At 47.1% G+C, this 20529-nt stretch overlaps 1 protein-coding gene and 1 non-coding gene across 4 annotated transcripts in view; one reads left to right on the forward strand and one right to left on the reverse strand.

Moving 5' to 3' along the window:
• The window catches only part of b3gntl1 (UDP-GlcNAc:betaGal beta-1,3-N-acetylglucosaminyltransferase-like 1), a 497156-nt gene that overhangs the window by 393581 nt on the left and 83046 nt on the right, over nt 1-20529 (reverse strand). For all 3 annotated transcript variants that reach the window (XM_072483146.1, XM_072483147.1, XM_072483145.1), the window contains one exon: nt 18245-18340. In XM_072483146.1, the coding sequence (XP_072339247.1) occupies nt 18245-18340 (96 nt within the window). The remainder of the gene's footprint in view (nt 1-18244; nt 18341-20529) is intronic.
• On the forward strand, nt 17162-17235 carry trnak-uuu (transfer RNA lysine (anticodon UUU)). Its single transcript has one exon. It is a non-coding gene; the product is annotated as a tRNA-Lys (tRNA).

Consider the following 20529-nt stretch of genomic DNA (forward strand, 5'->3'; position numbering starts at 1 on the left):
GCACAAGCTCCTCACAGGGCCAACCCTGGCAAGTGGCTGGAGGTGGCTTTCTGGGGGCTAGTCTGGAGAGTTGCCAGGCCTCCGGTTCTTACCACCTCTTCCCCTCCAACTAGGAAGCAGTGATCAGAAGGGCACAGGAATGATGGCTGCTGGCCATTCTGTGGAGTCATGCCCCCCTCCATAGTGGTGGCCTGAAAGTGATGGGCACCATTCATTTATTTTTAAAATCCAAACCTCTTCACAAGGGCTCCTGAAGATAGTGGCGCTCTCCCAGTCCCTTCTTGCGGATCTGCCATCCTTCCAAGGCTGCAGCTCCTCTGATTGGGTGCGCAACCTCAGCAGTCCGCTCTGCTCAAATTGCAACTCAGTAGACCGCGCCAGTGTACACATCGGCTATAGCCATGGAGTCTTGACCCAGATTTGTCCCATACAGCAATTATTGCTTTTATACCCAGTGTGTGCTGCTAGATCAATACAAGACACTTGAGAAACATTACTGAAATTATGCTGGATGCCTCAGGTCATTGACCCCACTGCATGAACAATCATAGTTTAGACAGGTGTTTAATTCCCTAAACATCCTATAAAAAACATAGAACATACAGTGCAGAAGGAGGCCATTCAGCCCATCGAATCTGCACCGACCCACCTAAGCCCTCACCGCCACTCTATCCCCGTAACCCAATAACCCCTCCAAATCATTTTGGTCACTAAGGGCAATTTAGCATGGCCAATCCACCTAACCTGCACGTCTTTGGACTGTGGGAGGAAACCGGAGCACCCGGAGGAAACCCACGCAGACACGGGGAGAACGTGCAGACTCCACACAGACAATGACCCAGCGGAGAATCAAACCTGGGACCCTGGCACTGTGAAGCCACAGTGATATCCACTTGTGCTACCGTGCTACCAGAACATCAGCACTCAATTCTCTGTGTATGCCCTCGACTATGAAAAAGGTTAGAATGGCCCTTTATTGAAAAGTCTTTGGGCTGGATTCTCCGTCGGACGGATCCTCCGATTCGCCAGCAGCGTGCTAAGGTACCAAGGCATCACTGCCAGCTGGCATGGGCACTGCCAGGGTGCTAAACTGGCATTGTTTCTGCACATGCAATCGGACCGGGGTTGGCCATCGTGGGTGTTGGGGGGGGGGGGGGTCGGGTGCAGGTCGGGGATTCCTTCGGGGGCCATGGAGATTGGGATGCAATTTTTGGGTACTTCCGGCAAGCTGAACTTTGCAATTCTGTACCGATCCCCCCCCTGTCCTTAAGAAAGAATCCGTGACAAAGGAAAACAAAAGTCAGAATCATTACTTGGAAGTGACCGTTAGTTGGGGCAGCACTGTAGCTCAGTGGTTAGCACTGCTGCCTCACGGTGACGAGGACCCGGGGTCGATCCCGGCCCGGGTCACTGTCTGTGTGGAGTTTCACATTCTCCCCGTGTCTGCGTGGGTTTCACAGCCACAACCCAAAGATGTGCAGGGTAGGTGGATAGGTTACGCTAAATTGACCCTTAATTGGAAAAGAAAATAATTGGGTACCCCAATTTAAAAAAAAACAAAAGAAGGAAGAGACGGTTGGGTTTCGGCGACCTGAAGTGTAAATGAGACAGAATCCACAGAGACACAGCTCCGAACAAGCAATTCTTCCATATGAATGGGATGTAAAAGATCTCCAATTTCCTTCATCCTTGCCAGAAAAAATGCTCTCCTGGAGTCTTTTTAGCAAGGGCACCTTTGGCCTTTGATGGCTCCAGAAAGTGAGTTTTAGGGGACAGCCTCTGAGAAAGAAAGCCTGTGGGTGCTCCACCAGTAAGGACGCTACAAAGCATTTGTGTTCATTGCAAAATGTGATGCATCCAAGAGTTATATGGGAGATCTGCTTTAGACTTTCAGGGCAGTTTGTATTTTCTCGTAAATGACACACCATCTTATAGCATTGTATAGTTCATATTACCTCTGTTTGAATGCATAATTTTTAGCTATTTCCTAGTTTCCTAATTTATATATCTGACTAGCTCAGTTAATCAGTACCCCAACTGAGTGAATTATGAAGGATACATAATTCAGACTTTGGATTAGATTGGAGTTCGGGAATAAAGAAGTATTGCTACAATGGTACAGGGCTTTGATGAGACCATATCTGGAATACTGTGTGCAATTCTGATCTCCATATTTGAGGAGGGACACACTTGCATTGGAGGCGGTACAGCGAAGGTGCAATAAATTGGTCCTGTGGTTGAAGGGGTTGTCCTTTGATAAGACTAAACTGGATCTATATTTTCTGGAGTTCAGAAGAATGCTTCATTGAAACATACACGATACTGCAGGGGTTCGATAGGGTAAAGAGATAAAGGGCTGATCATTTAGGACTGAAATGAGAAAAGATTTCTTCACTCAAAAAGGGTTGTGAAGGTTGGGAATTCTCTGCCCCAGGGGCATGTGATTGCCCCATCACTGAATATATTTAAGACTGGGACAGACAGATTTTCTGTGTCTCAGAGAATCAAGGGATATGGGAAGCGGTTGGAAAAGTGGATTTGAAGCTCAAGGTTAACCATGATCGGATTGACTGGCAGAGCAGGCTTGATGGGCCGAATGGTCTACTCCTGCTCCTATCAGTTACGTTCTTCTGGATATTCAAAGTCCCCAAATATATATGTTTGGAAATCTATTTGATAGAATATTTTTGCCAGGAAAACAAACTTCTTCCTGAGCTCCATCCGTCACGTGCCTAAGTAAACATGAACTGCAAAGCAAACCAAAATAGCGGAGGTTTGGAAGGGAAAGGTGTGAGGGATTACCCAAAGTTTCCCCGAACAAGAGTTCATGCCTGGAATCCTGTCTAACGCCCTTTACAGCAAAGGCCAAAACTTTTGACACCAGTCATTTCATGAAAGAATTCTGGTGCGTATGTATAAGGGGACCAATAAAGAAATGGAAAATGAGCAACTTCTTTGAAATCCACCACCAGCACTGTTCAAATTTGGAGAGGGCACATGCACTTTGGCAAAGACTATAACAACATATATGAACAAGTGATTTACCAAAGCTCGTCAATCAATGAAAAATGTGAAAGAAGCTAAAGGTCCCATCGTTAGTCAATGAGATCTAGGAGTACAGGTCCACAGGTCACTGAAAGGGGCAACACAGGTGGAGAAGGTAGTCAAGAAGGCATATGGCATGCTTGCCTTCATTGGCCGGGGCATCGAGTATAAGAATTGGCAAGTCATGTTGCAGCTGTATAGGACCTTAGTTAGGCCACACTTGGAGTATAGTGTTCAATTCTGGTCGCCACACTACCAGAAGGATGTGGAGGCTTTAGAGAGGGTGCAGAAGAGATTTACCAGAATGTTGCCTGGTATGGAGGGCATTAGCTATGAGGAGCGGTTGAATAAACTCGGTTTGTTCTCACTGGAACGAAGGAGGTTGAGGGGCGACCTGATACAGGCCTACAAAATTATGAGGGGCATAGACAGAGTGGATAGTCAGAGGCTTTTTCCCAGGGTAGAGGGGTCAATTACTAGGGGGCATAGGTTTAAGGTGAGAGGGGCAAGGTTTAGAGTAGATGTACGAGGCAAGTTTTTTTACACAGAGGGTAGTGGGTGTCTGGAACTCGCTACCGGAGGAGGTGGTGGAAGCAGGGACGATAGTGACATTTAAGGGGCATCTTGACAAATACATGAATAGGATGGGAATAGAGGGCTATGGACCCAGGAAGTGTAGAAGATTGTAGTTTAGTCGGGCAGCATGGTCGGCACGGGCTTGGAGGGCCGAAGGGCCTGTTCCTGTGCTGTACATTTCTTTGTTCTTTGTTCTTGATGCAGAACCTTATGCTGCTGATTGAGTGCTGTGGCTTTAGCACGACTAACAAAGTCTAACCTTTTAAAAAATAAATTTAGTGTACCCAATTATTCTTTTCCAATTAAGGGACAATTTAGCGTGGCCAATCCATCTATCTTGCACACCTTTGGGTTGTGGGGGTGAAACCCACGCAGACACGGGGAGAATGTGCAAACTCCACATGAAAAGTGACCCAGAACAAAGTCTAACCTAAGACAAAATAATAATAATCTTTATTAGTATCACAAGTAAGCTTTCATTAACACTGCAATGAAGTTATTGTGAAAATCCCCTAGTCGCCACACTCCAGTGCCTGTTTAGGTACACTGAGGGAGACTACCTAACGGCACATCTTTTCGGACTTGTGGGAGGAAACCAGAGCACCCAGAGAAAAACCATGTAGACGGGGAGAACGTGCAGACTCCACACAGACAGTGGCCCAAGATGGGAATCGAACCTGGGACCCAGGCGCTGTGAAGCAACAGAGCTAACCACTGTGCTACCGCAAGGGCATTTTAGACTATTAGAGTTCTACTGTCAGCCGGTTTAACTTAGTTGGCTGGACAGCTGGTTTGTGATACGGAGCGACACCAACAGCTTGAGCTCAATTCCTGTGAAGCTTATTCATGAAGGCCCCACCTTCTCAACGTTGCCCCTTGCCTGAGGAGTGGTGACCCTCAGGTTAAATTACCACCAGTCAGCTCTCTCTGTCAAAAAGGGGGACAGCAGCCTATGGCTATATGGGACTTTGGCAACTTTCGTTTCACAACTTGCATCGGAGTCTCTGGTTTGGGAGGAATAATCATAAAAAATAGTATCATTCGGCCCTTTGAACCTGCTCTGCCACTCAATGTGATCATGGTTGATGCTCTATCTTTTCATTTAAAATAGATTTAGAGTACCCAATTAATTTTTTCCAATTAAGGGGAAATTTAGTGTGGCCAATCCACCTAGCCTGCACATCTTTGGGTTGTGGGGGCAAAACCCACGCAGTCACGCAAACTCCACACGGACAATGACCCAGAGGCAGAATCGAACCTGGGACCTCGGCTCAGTGAGGCAGCAGGGCTAACCCACTGCGCCACCGTGCTGCCCTGATGCTCTATCTCAACAGCATATTCCCTAGCTTTCCTCAAACCCTTTGACACCTTCAGAGTCTAGAAACCTATTTCCTTCTTCAATAAATTCAGTGACTTGGCTTCAACAGCCTTCTGTGATAGAAGATTTCATAGGATCACTGCCCTTTGTGAAGAGGTTTCTTCTTATCTCAGTCTTAAATGGCCTATACGGGCAGCACGGTGGGCCAGTGGTTCGCACTTCTGCCTCACGGTGCCGAGGTCACAAGTTCGACCTCGGCTCTGGGTCATGTAGCCATCGCAGGTGGCCACCTGCAAAGGATCATGGGAATTATGGCCAACACAGAACTCAGGCAGACTCCGAGCTTGTGTGTGTATTTGCAACACAGATAGCTAGACGCGATCGAAACCCCCGCTCATTTGCATTCTAATGGCCCATTTACCTAGAACAAAAGAACTGTACTCAGGTAACCGATACAGATACAGACTAATCGGCGCCACTACATTTACTCAGGGAGCCCAAACAGCCAATGTCAATGACCGCTAAGGACACGCCCAGCCATCAAAGCACCCGCCCCTTTATTGGCCAAAATCAAAGGCAGTGATCGAAGCCTGTTGAATTATTGGGTCCAAGCTAAGGACCGCTCCAAAGAGCGTGAAATCCCAGAGGGATAAGAAGAGACATAGCCACGTGCTTGGACTCTCTTGGATCCGGCCTATGCCAACCCAAGTGCAGCATGGTGACCAGACAGACAAGTTCAAGACCAACGATCGCTACCAGACGGATGAGCCCAGTAGAAACAGAGCCACTTCTTCCACCCAGCCATGCAAGATCCGGACAAAGGCCTTGTCCATCTGCATTGAGTCGGTTGCCCTGAAGTTACGTATAGGTTATTGTAGTTGTTAGGTGTAGTTTAACTTGTAGTGTTTTGTGTTGCACGTCGAAGTAATCCTTGTGTGTAAATAAACCATCTTTGAACTTGAACTGACTAACTAGTTGTGTGGTCCTTCGATCGATATCCGGTAAAGCCTTGTGGTGGTATCATTTGATACCTGGCGACTTTAAAGAGCATCATTATGAATTGGCAAAATTAATTGGCGACTCCGGTGCTGATTGGCAACAGTCACTGTCCGTGTGGAGTTTTCACATTCTCCCCGTGCTTGCGTGGGTTTTGTCCCCAAAACCCAAAGGTGTGCAGGGTAGGTGGATTGGCCATGCTAAATTGCCCCTTAACTAGAAAAAAATTATTGGGTACTCAAAATTAAAAAATAATTAAATGACCTATACAGTATCTTGAGACGGTAACTCCTTGTTCTAGATGCAGCCCCTCCCCAAGCCAGAGGAAACAATATTCCTGCATCCAGTCTGTCCAGCCCTGTCAGGGGTTTTATGTTTCAATTAGTCCCCCTCTCATTCTTCTAAATTCCAATGAATACAGATCAGTAGTTGACCCAAACTCTTTTCATATGCCAATCCTGCCATCCCAGGAATCTGGTGAACCTTGGCTACACTCCCTCTATGGCAAGTATATCCTTTCTTAGATAACAAGACCAAAACTGCACACAATACTCCAGGTGGGTGAATTTGGCCAAGTTCCTGTTCATTACCAGAAACCTCTGCTGGAAATATACATTTACAATATGCCAGTGGTCCAAGTCCAATAGCCTCTGGTATTCACCGTTTAAGAATGACACTTGAATAATGACCACTTACTCAAGATGCCAGAGGTAAATTGCCTCAGTGGCTAATACCCTAAAGGCTGCAAAGCCTCGTGGACAGAAAGAGGGAGAAAAAAAGGAAAAAGTAATTGAGCTATATTTTGCACTATCAGGGCTTTTAATGGCATCTGCCTTTAGTTGTTAGACTTGCTCCTGCACCCTTCAGCCCAAGACAATATTGCCAATTGATTTGCTGAAAGGGCAAAGGGCAACATTATCCACTTGCATGAGAGTGTGTGTGTGTGTGTGTGTGTGTGTGGGGGGGGGGTACTTGGTCTAGAATGAGACAAAACTTAACTTTCTACGGTGAGTTTATTTTGCATCTTGTTTACTGTGCAAACACAGGAACTTCACATCATTTAAAAAAAAAATATATTTTAAAAAATTACTTTTTCGGAGTTACAAAGCCAGGGCTCAGAGTGTGGGTCAGGGGCGAACCCCTAATCCAGCTCCTCGCCTGCTCCAAAAACCAATTCAGATTGAATCCAATTCATGGTCCCCACAAGAGACATACCAGATCTGAGCCAAAGGCTCAATCTACATTACACTTGATCAGATGCCATTTCCACAAAATTAATGGCGGAACAGCGACTTTTGGATACTGAAGTTGAACTGCATAATTGCTCCTTGTCTATTTATACATCATTTGCATTTGCGAGTGCCGCTAGCCTCACAGGCATTTTCACAGCAAAACCTGGCCCATTTAAAACACCAACATTTAGTGTTAGCGGTGGCTGAGTTGGTGGCACTCCCACCTGAGCCACATGATTTCAGCTTCAATTCCCACTCCAGGGCTTGAGTGCAAACATCAAGGCTGATACCCCAGTACGGAGGGAGTGCTGCATGATGAAGGTGTCGTCTTTTGGATAAGGCATTAACTGGAGCTTCCACCTTCCTGCCCGGTTGATTTTAAAAGATCCCATTGCATTATTTCGAAGAGCAGAAAGGACAGTTCTCCACATTGTTCAATATTATATTGCTCAACCAACGCCACAAAAACTGGTTATCTGGACATTATCACATGGCTGTTTGCAGGAGGTTGCGGTGTGCAAATTGGTTGCTGCATTTCCGACATTACAACATTGGCTGTAAAGCATTGAGAGATGTCCAATGATTGTGAAAAGCAAAATCAATGCAAGTCTTTATATTTAAAGAGTTGCTTCAAATTAAACCAACTTATTCTTTTGTGTTGCAATCTGTGTTTCATAATGTAATATGCAAAAACAAGGGACGTGTTTATATAGTAGAATCATGGTGAGATTTGAGACAATGGGAGCATTGTTTTAAGATTTCAGAACTCCGGTAGCTGCTTACGGAAACCGCGCATCAGCAGCAAAATTGCCAAATCATTTCTGCTTTAAACATTACTCACATTATAAGTACAAGACTTGCTGTCACGAGCCAACTGTGATGTTGGATTGGGACTGTTTTTGGCCTTTAGCTCTCCACTGAGGAATAGTGAAATGTGTGCAGTTTATTTGTTTGGAGGAGGACATTTTTTTATTTTTATTTTCAATATCCACGGAGCACAACGCTATTTTTTTTATGCCTGCCCCAAATGTTTCACCTTAATTCGGCCTGTGACGAATCTGTGAGAATCCTCCTGACGGGTCCTCGCTGATAAACCTGAACAGGCAATCATCAATGTTTAAAACAGAAGAGAAAACAAGATAAACAGTGGATTAGTAGGGAATGCCGAGCTTGTAGCAGATACACAGGCATATAGCATGAGGCCCTGCCTCCAGCGGAGAGATTCATTTGGCACAACATGGACTTTGGTTACGTGGCTAGATTGGGGAAGTTGGGATTATTTGTCCTTGTTAGAGAAGGTTGAGAGGGGCTTTGATAGAGGTTCTCAAAATCATGAGAGTTCTGGACAGAGTAGATAGGGAGAAAGTGTTCCCCCTGGTGAAAGACTCAAGAACAAGATGGCAGTTTTAAAGTAGTTGCCAAAAGAAACAATGGCGACATGAAGAAAAACATTTTTGTAAATGCAGATCTGGAGTGCACGTCCCTGAGAGCGTGGTGGAGGCAGATTAAATTGAGGCATTCGAAAGGTAATTGAATTATTCTCTGAAAAGGGAAAGATTTGCAGGGTTACGAGGAAAAGGCCAGGTTGCTGCAGTGGGTGAATTGCTCCTTCAGACACCCAGTACAGACACGTAATGGGCCACAGTGCTCCCTTTGAAGCCATTCGAAGATTCTAGGAGCACACCTGGCCAATCCACCTGCAAAGGTCAACATGTCCAGATTCCGATCATGCATTCATGTCAGTCGCAGTTCTGCCCTGGGTGTGCAAAATTGTAAGATTTACCTTATCAAGTAGTCAGGAAGCTCATTTCAAGGCACTGGAGAGAAAAATTGGGCAGGATTCTCCGGCCGCGCCCGCACAGTGACTGGAAATTCCCGCCCGAGGTCAATGGACATTTACATGGTCCACGTCCCGCCGTGCCAATCTTACGACGGGAGGGCTGAAGAATCCAGTCCACTGAATCTGCCCGTAGAATTTCGAAACTGGACGCAGCACGGTAGCCTTGTGGATAGCACAATTGCTTCACAGCTCCAGGGTCCCAGGTTCGATTCCGGTTTGGGTCACTGTCTGTGCGGAGTCTGCACGTCCTCCCCGTGTCTGCGTGGGTTTCCTCCGGGTGCTCCGGTTTCCTTCCACAGTCCAAAGATGTGCAGGTTAGGTGGATTGGCCGAGATAAATTGTCCTTAGTGTCCAAAATTGCCCTTAGTGTTGAGTGGGGTTGCTGGGTTTGTGGGGATAGGGTGGAGGTGTTGAACTTGGGTAGGGTGCTCTTTCCAAGAGCCGGCGCAGACTCGATGGGCCGAATGGCCTCCTTCTGCACTGTAAATTCTATGATAATGCTATCTATGTATCGGAGGCTGTTTGTAACAAGCATCCATAGCTTCCTGTGAATACAAGTATAGCTCAGAAAATGCAGTTTTGTTGGAATGCATTCAACAAATTGGGGCGGCATGGTGACACAGTGATTAGCACTGCTGCCTCATAGCACCAGGGGGAGTTCGATTCCGGCTTTGGGTGACTGTGTGGAGTTTGCCACTCTTCCTGCGTCTGCGTGGGTTTCCTCCAGATGATTTTGGTTTCCTCCCACAGTCCAAAGATGTGCAGGTGAGGCGGATTGGCCATGCTAAATTGCCCCTTAGTGTCCAAAGGTTAGGTGGGGTTTCGGGGACTGGGCGGGGAGTTGGGCCGCTCTTTCAGAGGGTTGGTGCAGACTCGATGGGCCTAATGGCTCCTTCGGCTCTGTAAGCATTCTATAAATTTATGGATGCCATGAAATCCTTTCAGATGACAACAACCCCTTCTTTTACTGACAATCTAACTGGTCTCCCAGATACTTTCACTAATCATGATCTAAAAGGCCTGTTTTATACTCAAGCCCTCAAACTGGATTGTCTGGCACATCTTTCAAATGGTCCATTCTGTGCCAAGCACTAGATTTTTCGACGAGAACACAGTTCACTGCACTGAAAGAACTCACTCAGAACCTGAGCAGCAGCCACGCCTTTGCCAAGAGGTCGCCTGCAGCAACCGGCCTGAAGAGGAGAAAAATGTACTCCCCCTTCCGAAAACAAGTTGGTTTGGTTCTGCTTCGTCATCTATTCCCTTCTGCCAGTGAGAGCAAAAAAACACACACACACAGACAAACACACACCCAAACCAGACAGCCTTTCCTTCCAGACTCAATCCCGAGATGCAATTGCCGTCACACTGAGAACATATAACACCCTGCCAAGTGACCTGGTCAACAGTAACTGAAGCAGATCATCTCCCTGCTGTGGACAATATGTGTGCTTGCACAATAGCTAACTCGGACGGCCTCTCTTACTTCACATAATCCCTCTTGTTTTTGGCAAAAGATGAGCGGCTTCAGGCATATATTGGAGCATCTTCCTCTCATGAGAACACTCTTCACTTCCTAATGATATACTCACAGGGCGACTGGTTCTCTGTCAGATAATATCTTCACCAGACACGTCTATTTATATATAGAGGGACTCGTCAAAAGACGAGGATAGATTACATCCTCCAGCATCAACGTGCTGTGTTTATTTTTGTTTCCTTCTCGGCAATATTAATAGGATTTCTGAAACCTGTTACTGTTAGTACATGTTACAAACAAAAAGACAAACAAAAAGATCACAGTTGCACGCAATTTCATTCCTCAGCTCAACCCAGCTTAGCGTTACTGAATAAGAGCAGTCTTTTACTATGAAACATAGAAATAGGTCACTCAGGTCAGAATCATTTGGTCCTCACTTTAAGTGACATTTAGACAGTCATAAGTAAACAGCCAGTTAAAGCACAATACTGGGTTTGTGGAAACTCAGGTAAATTTTCTGCTTTGCTTATTGGTCGGTAAGAATGGAATGGTGGGAGCTTCACACCTGCGAGAATGGAGGAAAGCAAACTATGTTGAATCTTCCCAGGCCAGGGCTCTTTCTAGGACATTACCCACAGAGGCTAGCTGTACAGAGTGCATGGGGGAATGTGACCTGCTGCAAATCAGTTCAGTGCTAACGCAACCACCCGACGTATGTGGACGCAATGTAAAACATAAGGTAAAAAAATACAATCATCTCATGTCAAGTAACTTGTGGCAAGGTCTGCATGCCATCAAGAATTTCCTCCTCTGGGCGGTGAATGTGGACAAGGTGTGGCAGTGGTGGGAAGGAGAAGGGGTAGAGTGGGTTAGGATGGAGGAGGAGTCTTGTAAGGGGTCTAATTTGAGGGCTATGGTGATGGAAGCATTGCCAATGGCTCTGAGTAGGTATTCAGGGAGCCCAGTGATGCAGTCCACGGTGAAGATATGGAATCAGCTGAGGAGGCATTTTAGGGCGGAAGGGATGTCGCCGCTGTGCGGGAATCATGGGTTGAAACGGGAGGGAGGGATAGTGTATACAGGAGGGTGAGGGAAGTGGGGCAGGTCAAGGTGAGGGATTTGTATTTGGAGGAAGGGTTCGCCAGTCTGGAGGAGCTAAGGGAGAGGGTAGAGCTGCCAAGGGGTAGTGAGTTCAGGTATCTACAGGTTAGGGACTTTGCATGGAAGGCCTGGAAGGGGTTCCCTAGATTACCAGGATACACCCTGCTGGAGCGACTGCTGCTTCTGGATGTGGAAGGGGAGGAAAGAATTGGGGATATAAATAAGTGGCTGGGGGAGCAGGGAGGTGAGCAGGTGGTGAAGATCAAGGAGAAATGGGAAGCGGAGTTGGGAATGGAGATCAATTGGGCAGTATGGAGTGAGGCATTGCGAAGGGTAAACAGGACCTCCTCTTGTGCAAGGATGAGCCTGATACAGTTCAAGGTGGTGCACAGGGTGCATATAACCAGGGTGAGAATGAGTGGGTTCTTTCAGGGGGTAGCAGATGAGTGTGAGAGGTGTGGGCGGGGGCCAGCGAATCATACGCACATGTTTTGGGATTGTGAAAAAGTGGGAAGATTCTGGGCAGGAGTGTTCGTGGTCTTAGCCAGGATAGTGGAGGAGGGAGTGGACCCGGTCCCTTTGGTGGCGATATTTGGGGTTTCAGAGAAGCCGGAGCTCGTGGAGAGGAGAAAGGCCGATGTCATGGTGTATAGTTGATTGTTGGGAAGAATGTTTCCCGGGGTGTTTATTTGCTGTAACTTACTTTGATACAAGTTTGAATGAAATGCGTTTAAAAAATAAAGTATTTCCTCCTCCCTTCGCACTAAGCTCAATGTACACTTATCATGCACACCCATGTTACAGCAGGGCACACGTTGCTGCAATTATTTCCATCCATTTGTCCCACTCCCAGAGAGGGTTTCACCTCTCAAGTCTTTCCAACTACATGCTGCTGCTCCAGGTACATGCATGGAATCGCACACATGATGGAACTCAGGAAGGCCCACTTTAGACTCAGTGTATATAAGTCTGTTATTAGGGATAGAACATAGAACATTACAGCGCAGTACAGGCCCTTCGGCCCTTGATGTTGCGCCGACCTGTGAAACCACTCTAAAGCCCATCTACACTATTCCCTTATCGTCCATATGTCTATCCAATGACCATTTGAATGCCCTTAGTGTTGGCGAGTCCACTACTGTTGCAGGCAGGGCATTCCACACCCTTACTACGTTCTGAGTAAAGAAACTACCTCTGACATCTGTCTTATTTCTATCTCCCCTCAATTTAAAGCTATGTCCCCTCGTGCTAGACATCACCATCTGAGGAAAAAGGCTCTCACTGTCCACCCTATCCAATCCTCTGATCATCTTGTACGCCTCAATTAAGTCACCTCTTAACCTTCGTCTCTCTAACGAAAACAGCCTCAAGTCCCTCAGCCTTTCCTCATAAGATCGTCCCTCCATACCAGGCAACATTCTGGTAAATCTCCTCTGCACCCTTTCCAATGCTTCCACATCCTTCCTATAATGCGGCAACCAGAATTACACGCAATACTCCAAATGCGGCCGCACCAGAGTTTTGTACAGCTGGAACATGACCTCATGGCTCCGAAACTCAATCCCTCTACCAGTAAAAGCTGACACACCGTACACCTTCTTAACAACCCTCTCAACCTGGGTGGCAACTTTCAGGGATCTATGTACATGGACACCGAGATCTCTCTGCTCATCCACACTGCCAAGAATCTTACCATTAGCCCAGTACTCTGTCTTCCTGTTATTCCTTCCAAAATGAATCACCTCACACTTTTCTGCATTAAACTCCATTTGCCACCTCTCAGCCCAGCGCTGCAGCTTATCTATGTCCCCCTGTAACTTGTAACATCCTTCCTCACTGTCCACAACTCCACCGACTTTCGTATCATCTGCAAATTTACTCACCCATCCTTCTACGCCCTCCTCCAGGTCATTTATAAAAATGACAAACAGCAGTGGCCCCAAAACAGATCCTTGTGGTACACCACTAGTAACTGGACTCCAGTCTGAACATTTCCCATCAACCACCACCCTTTGTCTTCTTCCAGCTAGCCAATTTCTGATCCAAACTGCTAAATCACCCTGATTCCCATGCCTCCGTATTTTCTGCAGTAGCCTATCGTGGGGAACCTTATCAAACGCTTTACTGAAATCCATATACACCACATCTACTGCTTTACTCTCATCCACCTGTTTGGTCACCTTCTCAAAGAACTCAATGAGGTTTGTGAGGCACGACCTACCCTTCACAAAACCGTGTTGACTATCTCTAATCAAATTATTCCTTTCCAGATGATTATACAATCTCTTATAAACCTTTCCAAGATTTTGGCCACAACAGAAGTAAGGCTCACTGGTCTATAGTTACCGGGGTTGTCTCTACTCCCCTTCTTGAACAAGCGGACAACATTTGCTATCCTCCAGTCTTCTGGCACTATTTCTGAAGACAAAGATGACTTAAAGATTAAAGCCAAAGGCTCAGCAATCTCCTCCCTAGCTTCCCAGAGAATCCTAGGATAAATCCCATCCGGCCCAGAGGACTTATCTATTTTCACACTTTCCAGAATTGCTAACACCTCCTCCTTATGAACCTCAAGCCCTTCTAGTCTAGTAGCCTGAATCTCAGTATTCTCCTCGACAACATTGTCTTTTTCCTGTGTGAATACTGATGAAAAATATTCATTCAGCACCTCTCCTATCTCCTCGGACTCCAAACACAACTTCCCATTACTGTCCTTGACTGGCTCTACTCTTACCCTAGTCATTTGTTTATTCCTGACATATCTACAGAAAGCTTTAGGGTTATCCTTGATCCTACCTGCCAAAGACTTCTCATGTCCCCTCCTGGCTCTTCTTAGCTCTCTCTTTAGGTCCTTCCTAGCTAACTTGTAACTCTCGAGCGCCCTACTGAACCTTCATGTCTCATCTTTACATAATCCTCCTCCTTCCTCTTGACAAGTGTTTCGACTGCTTTAGTAAACCACGGTTCCCTTGCTCGACCACTTACTCCCTGCCTGACAGGTACATATTTATCAAAGACACGCAGTAGCTGTTCCTTGAACAAGCTCCACATTTCCATTGTGCCCATCCCCTGCAGTTTTCCTCTCCATCCGATGCATCCTAAGTCATGCCTCATCGCATCATAATTGCCTTTCCCCCAGATATAACTCTTGTCCTGAGGTATATACCTAGCCCTTTCCATCACTAAAGTAAACGTAATCGAATTGTGGTCACTATCACCAAAGTGGTCACCTACCTCCAAATCTAACACCTGTCCTGGTTCATTACCCAGTACCAAATCCAATATGGCCTCGCCTCTCGTTGGCCTATCTACATACTGGGCGAAATTCTCCCCCAACGGCGGGATGTCCGCCGACTGGCGCCAAAGACGGCGCCAATCAGACGGGCATCGCGCCGGCCCAAAGGTGCGGAATGCTCCGCATCTTTGGCGGCCTAGCCCCAACATTGAGGGGCTAGGCCGACGCCGGAGGGATTTCCACCCCGCCAGCTGGCGGAAATGGCGTTTGTTGCCCCGCCAGCTGGCGCGGAAATGCGGCGCATGCGCGGGAGCGTCAGCGGCCGCTGTCAGTTTCCCGGCGCATGCGCGGGAGCGTCAGCGGCCACTGTCAGTTTCCCGGCGCATGCGCGGGAGCGTCAGCGGCCGCTGTCAGTTTCCCGCGCATGCGCAGTGGGGAGAGTCTCTTCCGCCTCCGCCATGGTGGAGGCCGTGGCGGAGGCGGAAGGGAAAGAGTGCCCCCACGGCACAGGCCCGCCCGCGGATCGGTGGGCCCCGATCGCGGGCCAGGCCACCGTGGGGGCACCCCCCCGGGGTCAGATCGCCCCGTGCCCCCCCCCAGGATCCCGGAGCCCGCCCACGCCGCCTGGTCCCGCCGGTAAATACCAGGTTTGATTTCCGTCGGCGGGACAGGCAATTTCTGGGCGGGACTTCGGCCCATCCGGGCCGGAGAATCCAGCGGGGGGTCCCGCCAACCGGCGCGGCCTGATTCCCGCCCCCGCCCTATCTCCGGTCCCGGAGACTTCGGCGGGGGCGGGATTCACGGCGGCCAACGGCCATTCTCCGACCCGGCGGGGGGTCGGAGAATGACGCCCACTGTGTCAGGAAACCCTCCGGCACACATTGGACAAAAACGGACCCATCTAAAGTACTCGAACTATAGCGTTTCCAGTCAATATTTGGAAAGTTACAAGTCCCCCATAACAACTATCCTGTTGCTTTCGTTCCTATCCAGAATCATCTTTGCAATCCTTTCCTCTACATCTCTGTAACTTTTCGGAGGCCTATAGAAAACCCCTAACAGGGTGACCTCTCCTTTCCATTTTCTAACCTCAGCCCATATTACCTCAGTAGACATGTCCTCATCAAACGTCCTTTCTGCCACCGTAATACTGTCCTTGACTAACAATGCCACCCCTGCCCCTCTTTTACCACCTTCCCTGAGCTTACTGAAATATCTAAACCCCAGCACCTGCAACACCCATTTCTGTCCCTGCTCTATCCATGTCTCCGAAATAGCCACTACATCGAAGTCCCAGGTACCAACCCATGCCGCAAGTTCACCCACCTTATTCCGGATGCTCCTGGCATTGAAGAAGACACACTTTAACCCACCTTCCTGCCTGCCGGTACACTCCTGCAATTTTGAAACCTTACTGATGACCTCACTACTCTCAACCTCCTGTATACTGGAGCTACAATTCAGGTTCCCAAGCCCCTGCTGAACTAGTTTAAACCCTCCCGAAGAGCATTAGCAAATTTCCCCCCCAAGATATTGGTACCCCACTGGTCCAGGTGTAGACCATCCCGTTTGTAGAGGTCCCACCGACCCCAGAATGAGTCCCAATTATCCAGAAATCTGAAACCCTCCCTCCTGCACCATCACTGTAGCCAGGTGTTCAACTCCTCTCTCTCCCTATTCCTCGTCTCGCTATCACGTGGCACGGGTAACAGCCCAGAGATAATAACTCTGTTTGTCCTAGATCTAAGTTCCCCCCTAGCTCCCTGAATTCCTGCCTTACATCCCTATCCCTTTTCCTACCTATGTCGTTGGTACCTATGTGGACCACGACTTGGGGCTGCTCCCCCTCCCCCTTAAGGATCCCGAAAACACGATCCGAGACATTTCGCACCATGGACCTAGGAGGCAACACACCAACCGCGAGTCTCTCTCATTCCCACGGAATCTTCTATCTATCCCCCTAACTATGGAGTCTCCAATGACTAATGCTCTACTCCTCTCCCCCCTTCCCTTCTGAGCAACAGGGACAGACTCTGTGCCAGAGACCTGTACCCCATGGCTTACCCCTGGTAAGTCCCCCCCCCAACAGTATCCAAAGCGGTATACTTGTTACTAAGGGGAACGACCACAGGGGATCCCTGTACTGACTGCTTCATAAGCAGTCAGAAGACATAAGCACAGAACAGAAATACCTTTCACCTCTTCATTAAAAGATGATGGGCAACAAATGCTGGCCTTGTCAGTGACTCTCACATTCTATGAAAGAATATATTAAATAAAAACAAAATCAGCAGACAGATCTTTAAGATGTGTGGAGCAGCGGTTTCTCATGATTTCAGTCTGATGTAGCTCAGTCGGTAGAGCATGAGACTTTTAATCTCAAGGTTGTGGGTTCAAGCCCCACATTGGGTGCCATTGTTGGGGGTCAGTTTAGCTCAGTTGGCTGGACAATGGTTTGTGGTGCAGAGCGAGGTCCACAGTGTGGGTTCAATTTCCCTACTGGCTGAGATTATTCATGAAGGCCCTGCCTTCTCAACCTTGCCCCTCGCCTGAAATGTGGTGATCCTCAGGTTAAATCACCACCAGTCAGCTCTCCCCCTCAAAGGGGAAAGCAGCCTATGGTCATCTGGGACTATGGCGACTTTATGTTGCACTGGAATTATAAAAGTTGAATTCAGTGAGGAAATCCAACTTGCACTGTGGGATTAAACATCTGGCCTAATAACAATTTATTAAGAAATTCACAGTGACAGTGTTGTTCATAGCTTGCCTAGAACTCGATTCACGTTAAGCTAAGTAGACATGTAAATGAGTTCATGGAATGATGTCGAGAAGATATAAGCACAGAACAGAAATACCTTTCACCTCTTCATTAAAAGATGATGCGCAAAACTCATTATTACTGATTGATTGGATTCCTATTTTAAATCCATTGTAATAATGATTCCAAATTGCTGGAGCAAATCAAATGACATCTTGGATCATCAAATGCTGCATCAGGTTTTCCTCTGTCGTAATAGCTCAATCTGGTAGTTTCACATATGGAAAAATAAACTGGTCCAGGACTAAACACTGAACATGTTTTGATGAATAATGGTATTTACTAAAGTTTCCCAACACCAGAAGGTGGCACCATGTCAGAAAGAAGGGTGCCAACTCACAAACCAGAACTCAATATGTATTATTTACACGTGAATGATGGTTTAAACATTTACTTTGATTAATCTTCAAAGTGGATGACCAATCCGAGGAAACCAACAGCATGAAAAAGCTGATTCAACCACCTATTGATTTTCACAAGTAAATCAAGCTAGTTCTAGCTGACGTGATCTTGTGCCAATCATTTAAAGACCTCTTGCATATCAACAAGGATCTGGGGCAACATACTTTATCAAAGTAAGAAAATGGAAATCTTTCCCACCTGTGTAACTAGTTGCTCCTGTGTCAGGCCGTTAATCCAACGCGTATAACGCTCAGTCGAGCCCTCTGGTTCTCTCATAACTTGGCAACCAATTATCTATGGTGACAAAAATACAAGGACATATTCACTCAAAGTAAATTACAGAAAAATGAAATGAAACAATGAAAATAGATGCATCAGAGCCTGCTTTTGCTCTTTAATTGCCATTTAGCGGGGCTCCAATGGAAACGGAAACACTTTTGTCACATTGCTGGTCCAACATTCAATCTTGGATGAGCAGATAGTTCCTCCAGCTAAATATTGGAAATGCCAAAGCCATTGGCTCTAAACCTCACCACAAATCGTGTTCCCAAGCATCCGAGGCTGAGCCAGACTGTTCACAACTTTGACTTGCTATTTGACTCTAGGTTGAGCTTCCGGCCACATAGGAACTCCACCATCAAGACCGCTTACTTCTCGCATCATAACATCTCTCATCTCCGCCCCACTTCAGTTGCCCTGTGACAGGAACCCTCATCCATGCTATTGTTATCTACAGATAAGACTATTCCAACCCATTCCTACCTCCAAACCTTTGCCCCCCCCCAGAAATTTGATGTTATCCCAAAACTCTGCTGCCTTGTCCAGGCTTACACCAAGCTCCATTCACCTACAACCTCTGTACTGCTGACCCATACTGGCTCCCTATCAGGAAATGTCGATTTGAAAATTCTCATCCTGGTTTTCAAATGTCACCCTTACCTTGCCCGCACCCCCTCTCTCTGGGTCCTCCTCCAACTGCCCAGTGCCTCAGTGTTCCTCCAATTCTGATCTCTTGTGCATCCTTGAATTTTAATCACTCTTCCACTGGCAAATCATGCTTTCAGTCGTTTGGGTCCGAGGCCTCTCCTCTCCTCATTGAAACTGCTCCTTAAAACTCCTCGTCTTTGAATGAGCCTTTGGCCATCTGTCCTAAATCTCCTTACTTGGCTTGATTCAAATTTTTTTCCCTCAAAGCAACTTGGAATCTTTAATCATTCTAAGGTGCTTACAAGTTGTTGGTAAGGAGCACCAACATACATAGGGTGAAAAGATAGAGGGATTGACAAAGCGCAAAAACAAGAGCAAAGCAATACTTTTGGATAGTACACTCTGAGGAGGTTCTCCCCTTGAAGCTGATTCTCATTTTCCACTGGATAATCTATTAGGTTTTTTGAACCAACCTTTGTTGATTCCTGCTGCTTCCATTTTTCTCGACTTGTTCGCATGTGTGCGCCAATATTTGGAGTACAAAGAGTGCTCTTTTTGCACTTGTGGACCATTCTATGGATACTCCTGGATGTGACTGAACTGCTTCTGCCTAGAGACTGACTGAAGCATCTGGATGTCATGAGAAGAAGGTACAGCGAGATGTTGAAAAAGCTGGCAGGAACACACAAAGAAAACCCAATCAGCCATCGCAAGTGGGCCTTGCGGGGAATTTCCACCAGGTTCTTTCAGATTGGAGGGTCCGGAAAGGGGAATGGCAGCAACCTCTGGGCAGGTATTTACTTTCACAATCTCTCTCAGGTCTGTCTAACCTGCAATAATACCCAAGTTCCTTCTCTGGGCACATGTCAATAGGCAGGCTGCCAGGTGGCAGGAAGTCAGGAACGATCACAGAGAAGAAGATGGCAGTTGGAATGTGAGGGAGGAAGGCTCAGGCGGAATGGTTTCGAGCGGAGTGTTGGCAGATCACGGCAGTGAGGAGAGACTGTGATGAGCTGAAGGTTTGCTTGAGGGATCAGTGGGGATCATCCCTGTTCCTCCTGGTCCACAAGCAGTGCTATTAAAAGCACTTACATGCCTGCAGGCAGCTGCTGGTGCCTCTATTTCACTGCTGGCTTTCCAGAGTTCTGCAAAACCTGGCCTGCAGTCATTAAGTTTAAAATCAGGCTCCCAATTTTTCTGTGGGAGACTGATTAAAATATCATAATGAGGTGCTCTCCTCTCAAAGATGAGACACAAATACACTACACAACCCATCACTGTAAAAATATATTTTTCACCCCATCCTCACCTGCCCATAATGTGGGGGAAGTGGTAGAGGGGCAGTGTTCTCTCGAACCTCTGCTTTCTGTGCTCAGCTGCACTGAGCAGTTTTTTTAAGATTGATGCATGGCTGTACATGCACACATCTATGTGACCATGCACCAATGCAGCTTGGAGGGAACATGACAAGAGGGAGACTGGACTTCATCCAAAAAGGGCTGTGCGACATTGCAGTGAACCCCCGCTGCTATCTCCTCTCTCGCCTGAAATACCCT

This window comes from Scyliorhinus torazame, chromosome 18 (genome assembly GCF_047496885.1).
Source record: "Scyliorhinus torazame isolate Kashiwa2021f chromosome 18, sScyTor2.1, whole genome shotgun sequence".
Lineage (NCBI taxonomy): Eukaryota > Metazoa > Chordata > Chondrichthyes > Carcharhiniformes > Scyliorhinidae > Scyliorhinus > Scyliorhinus torazame.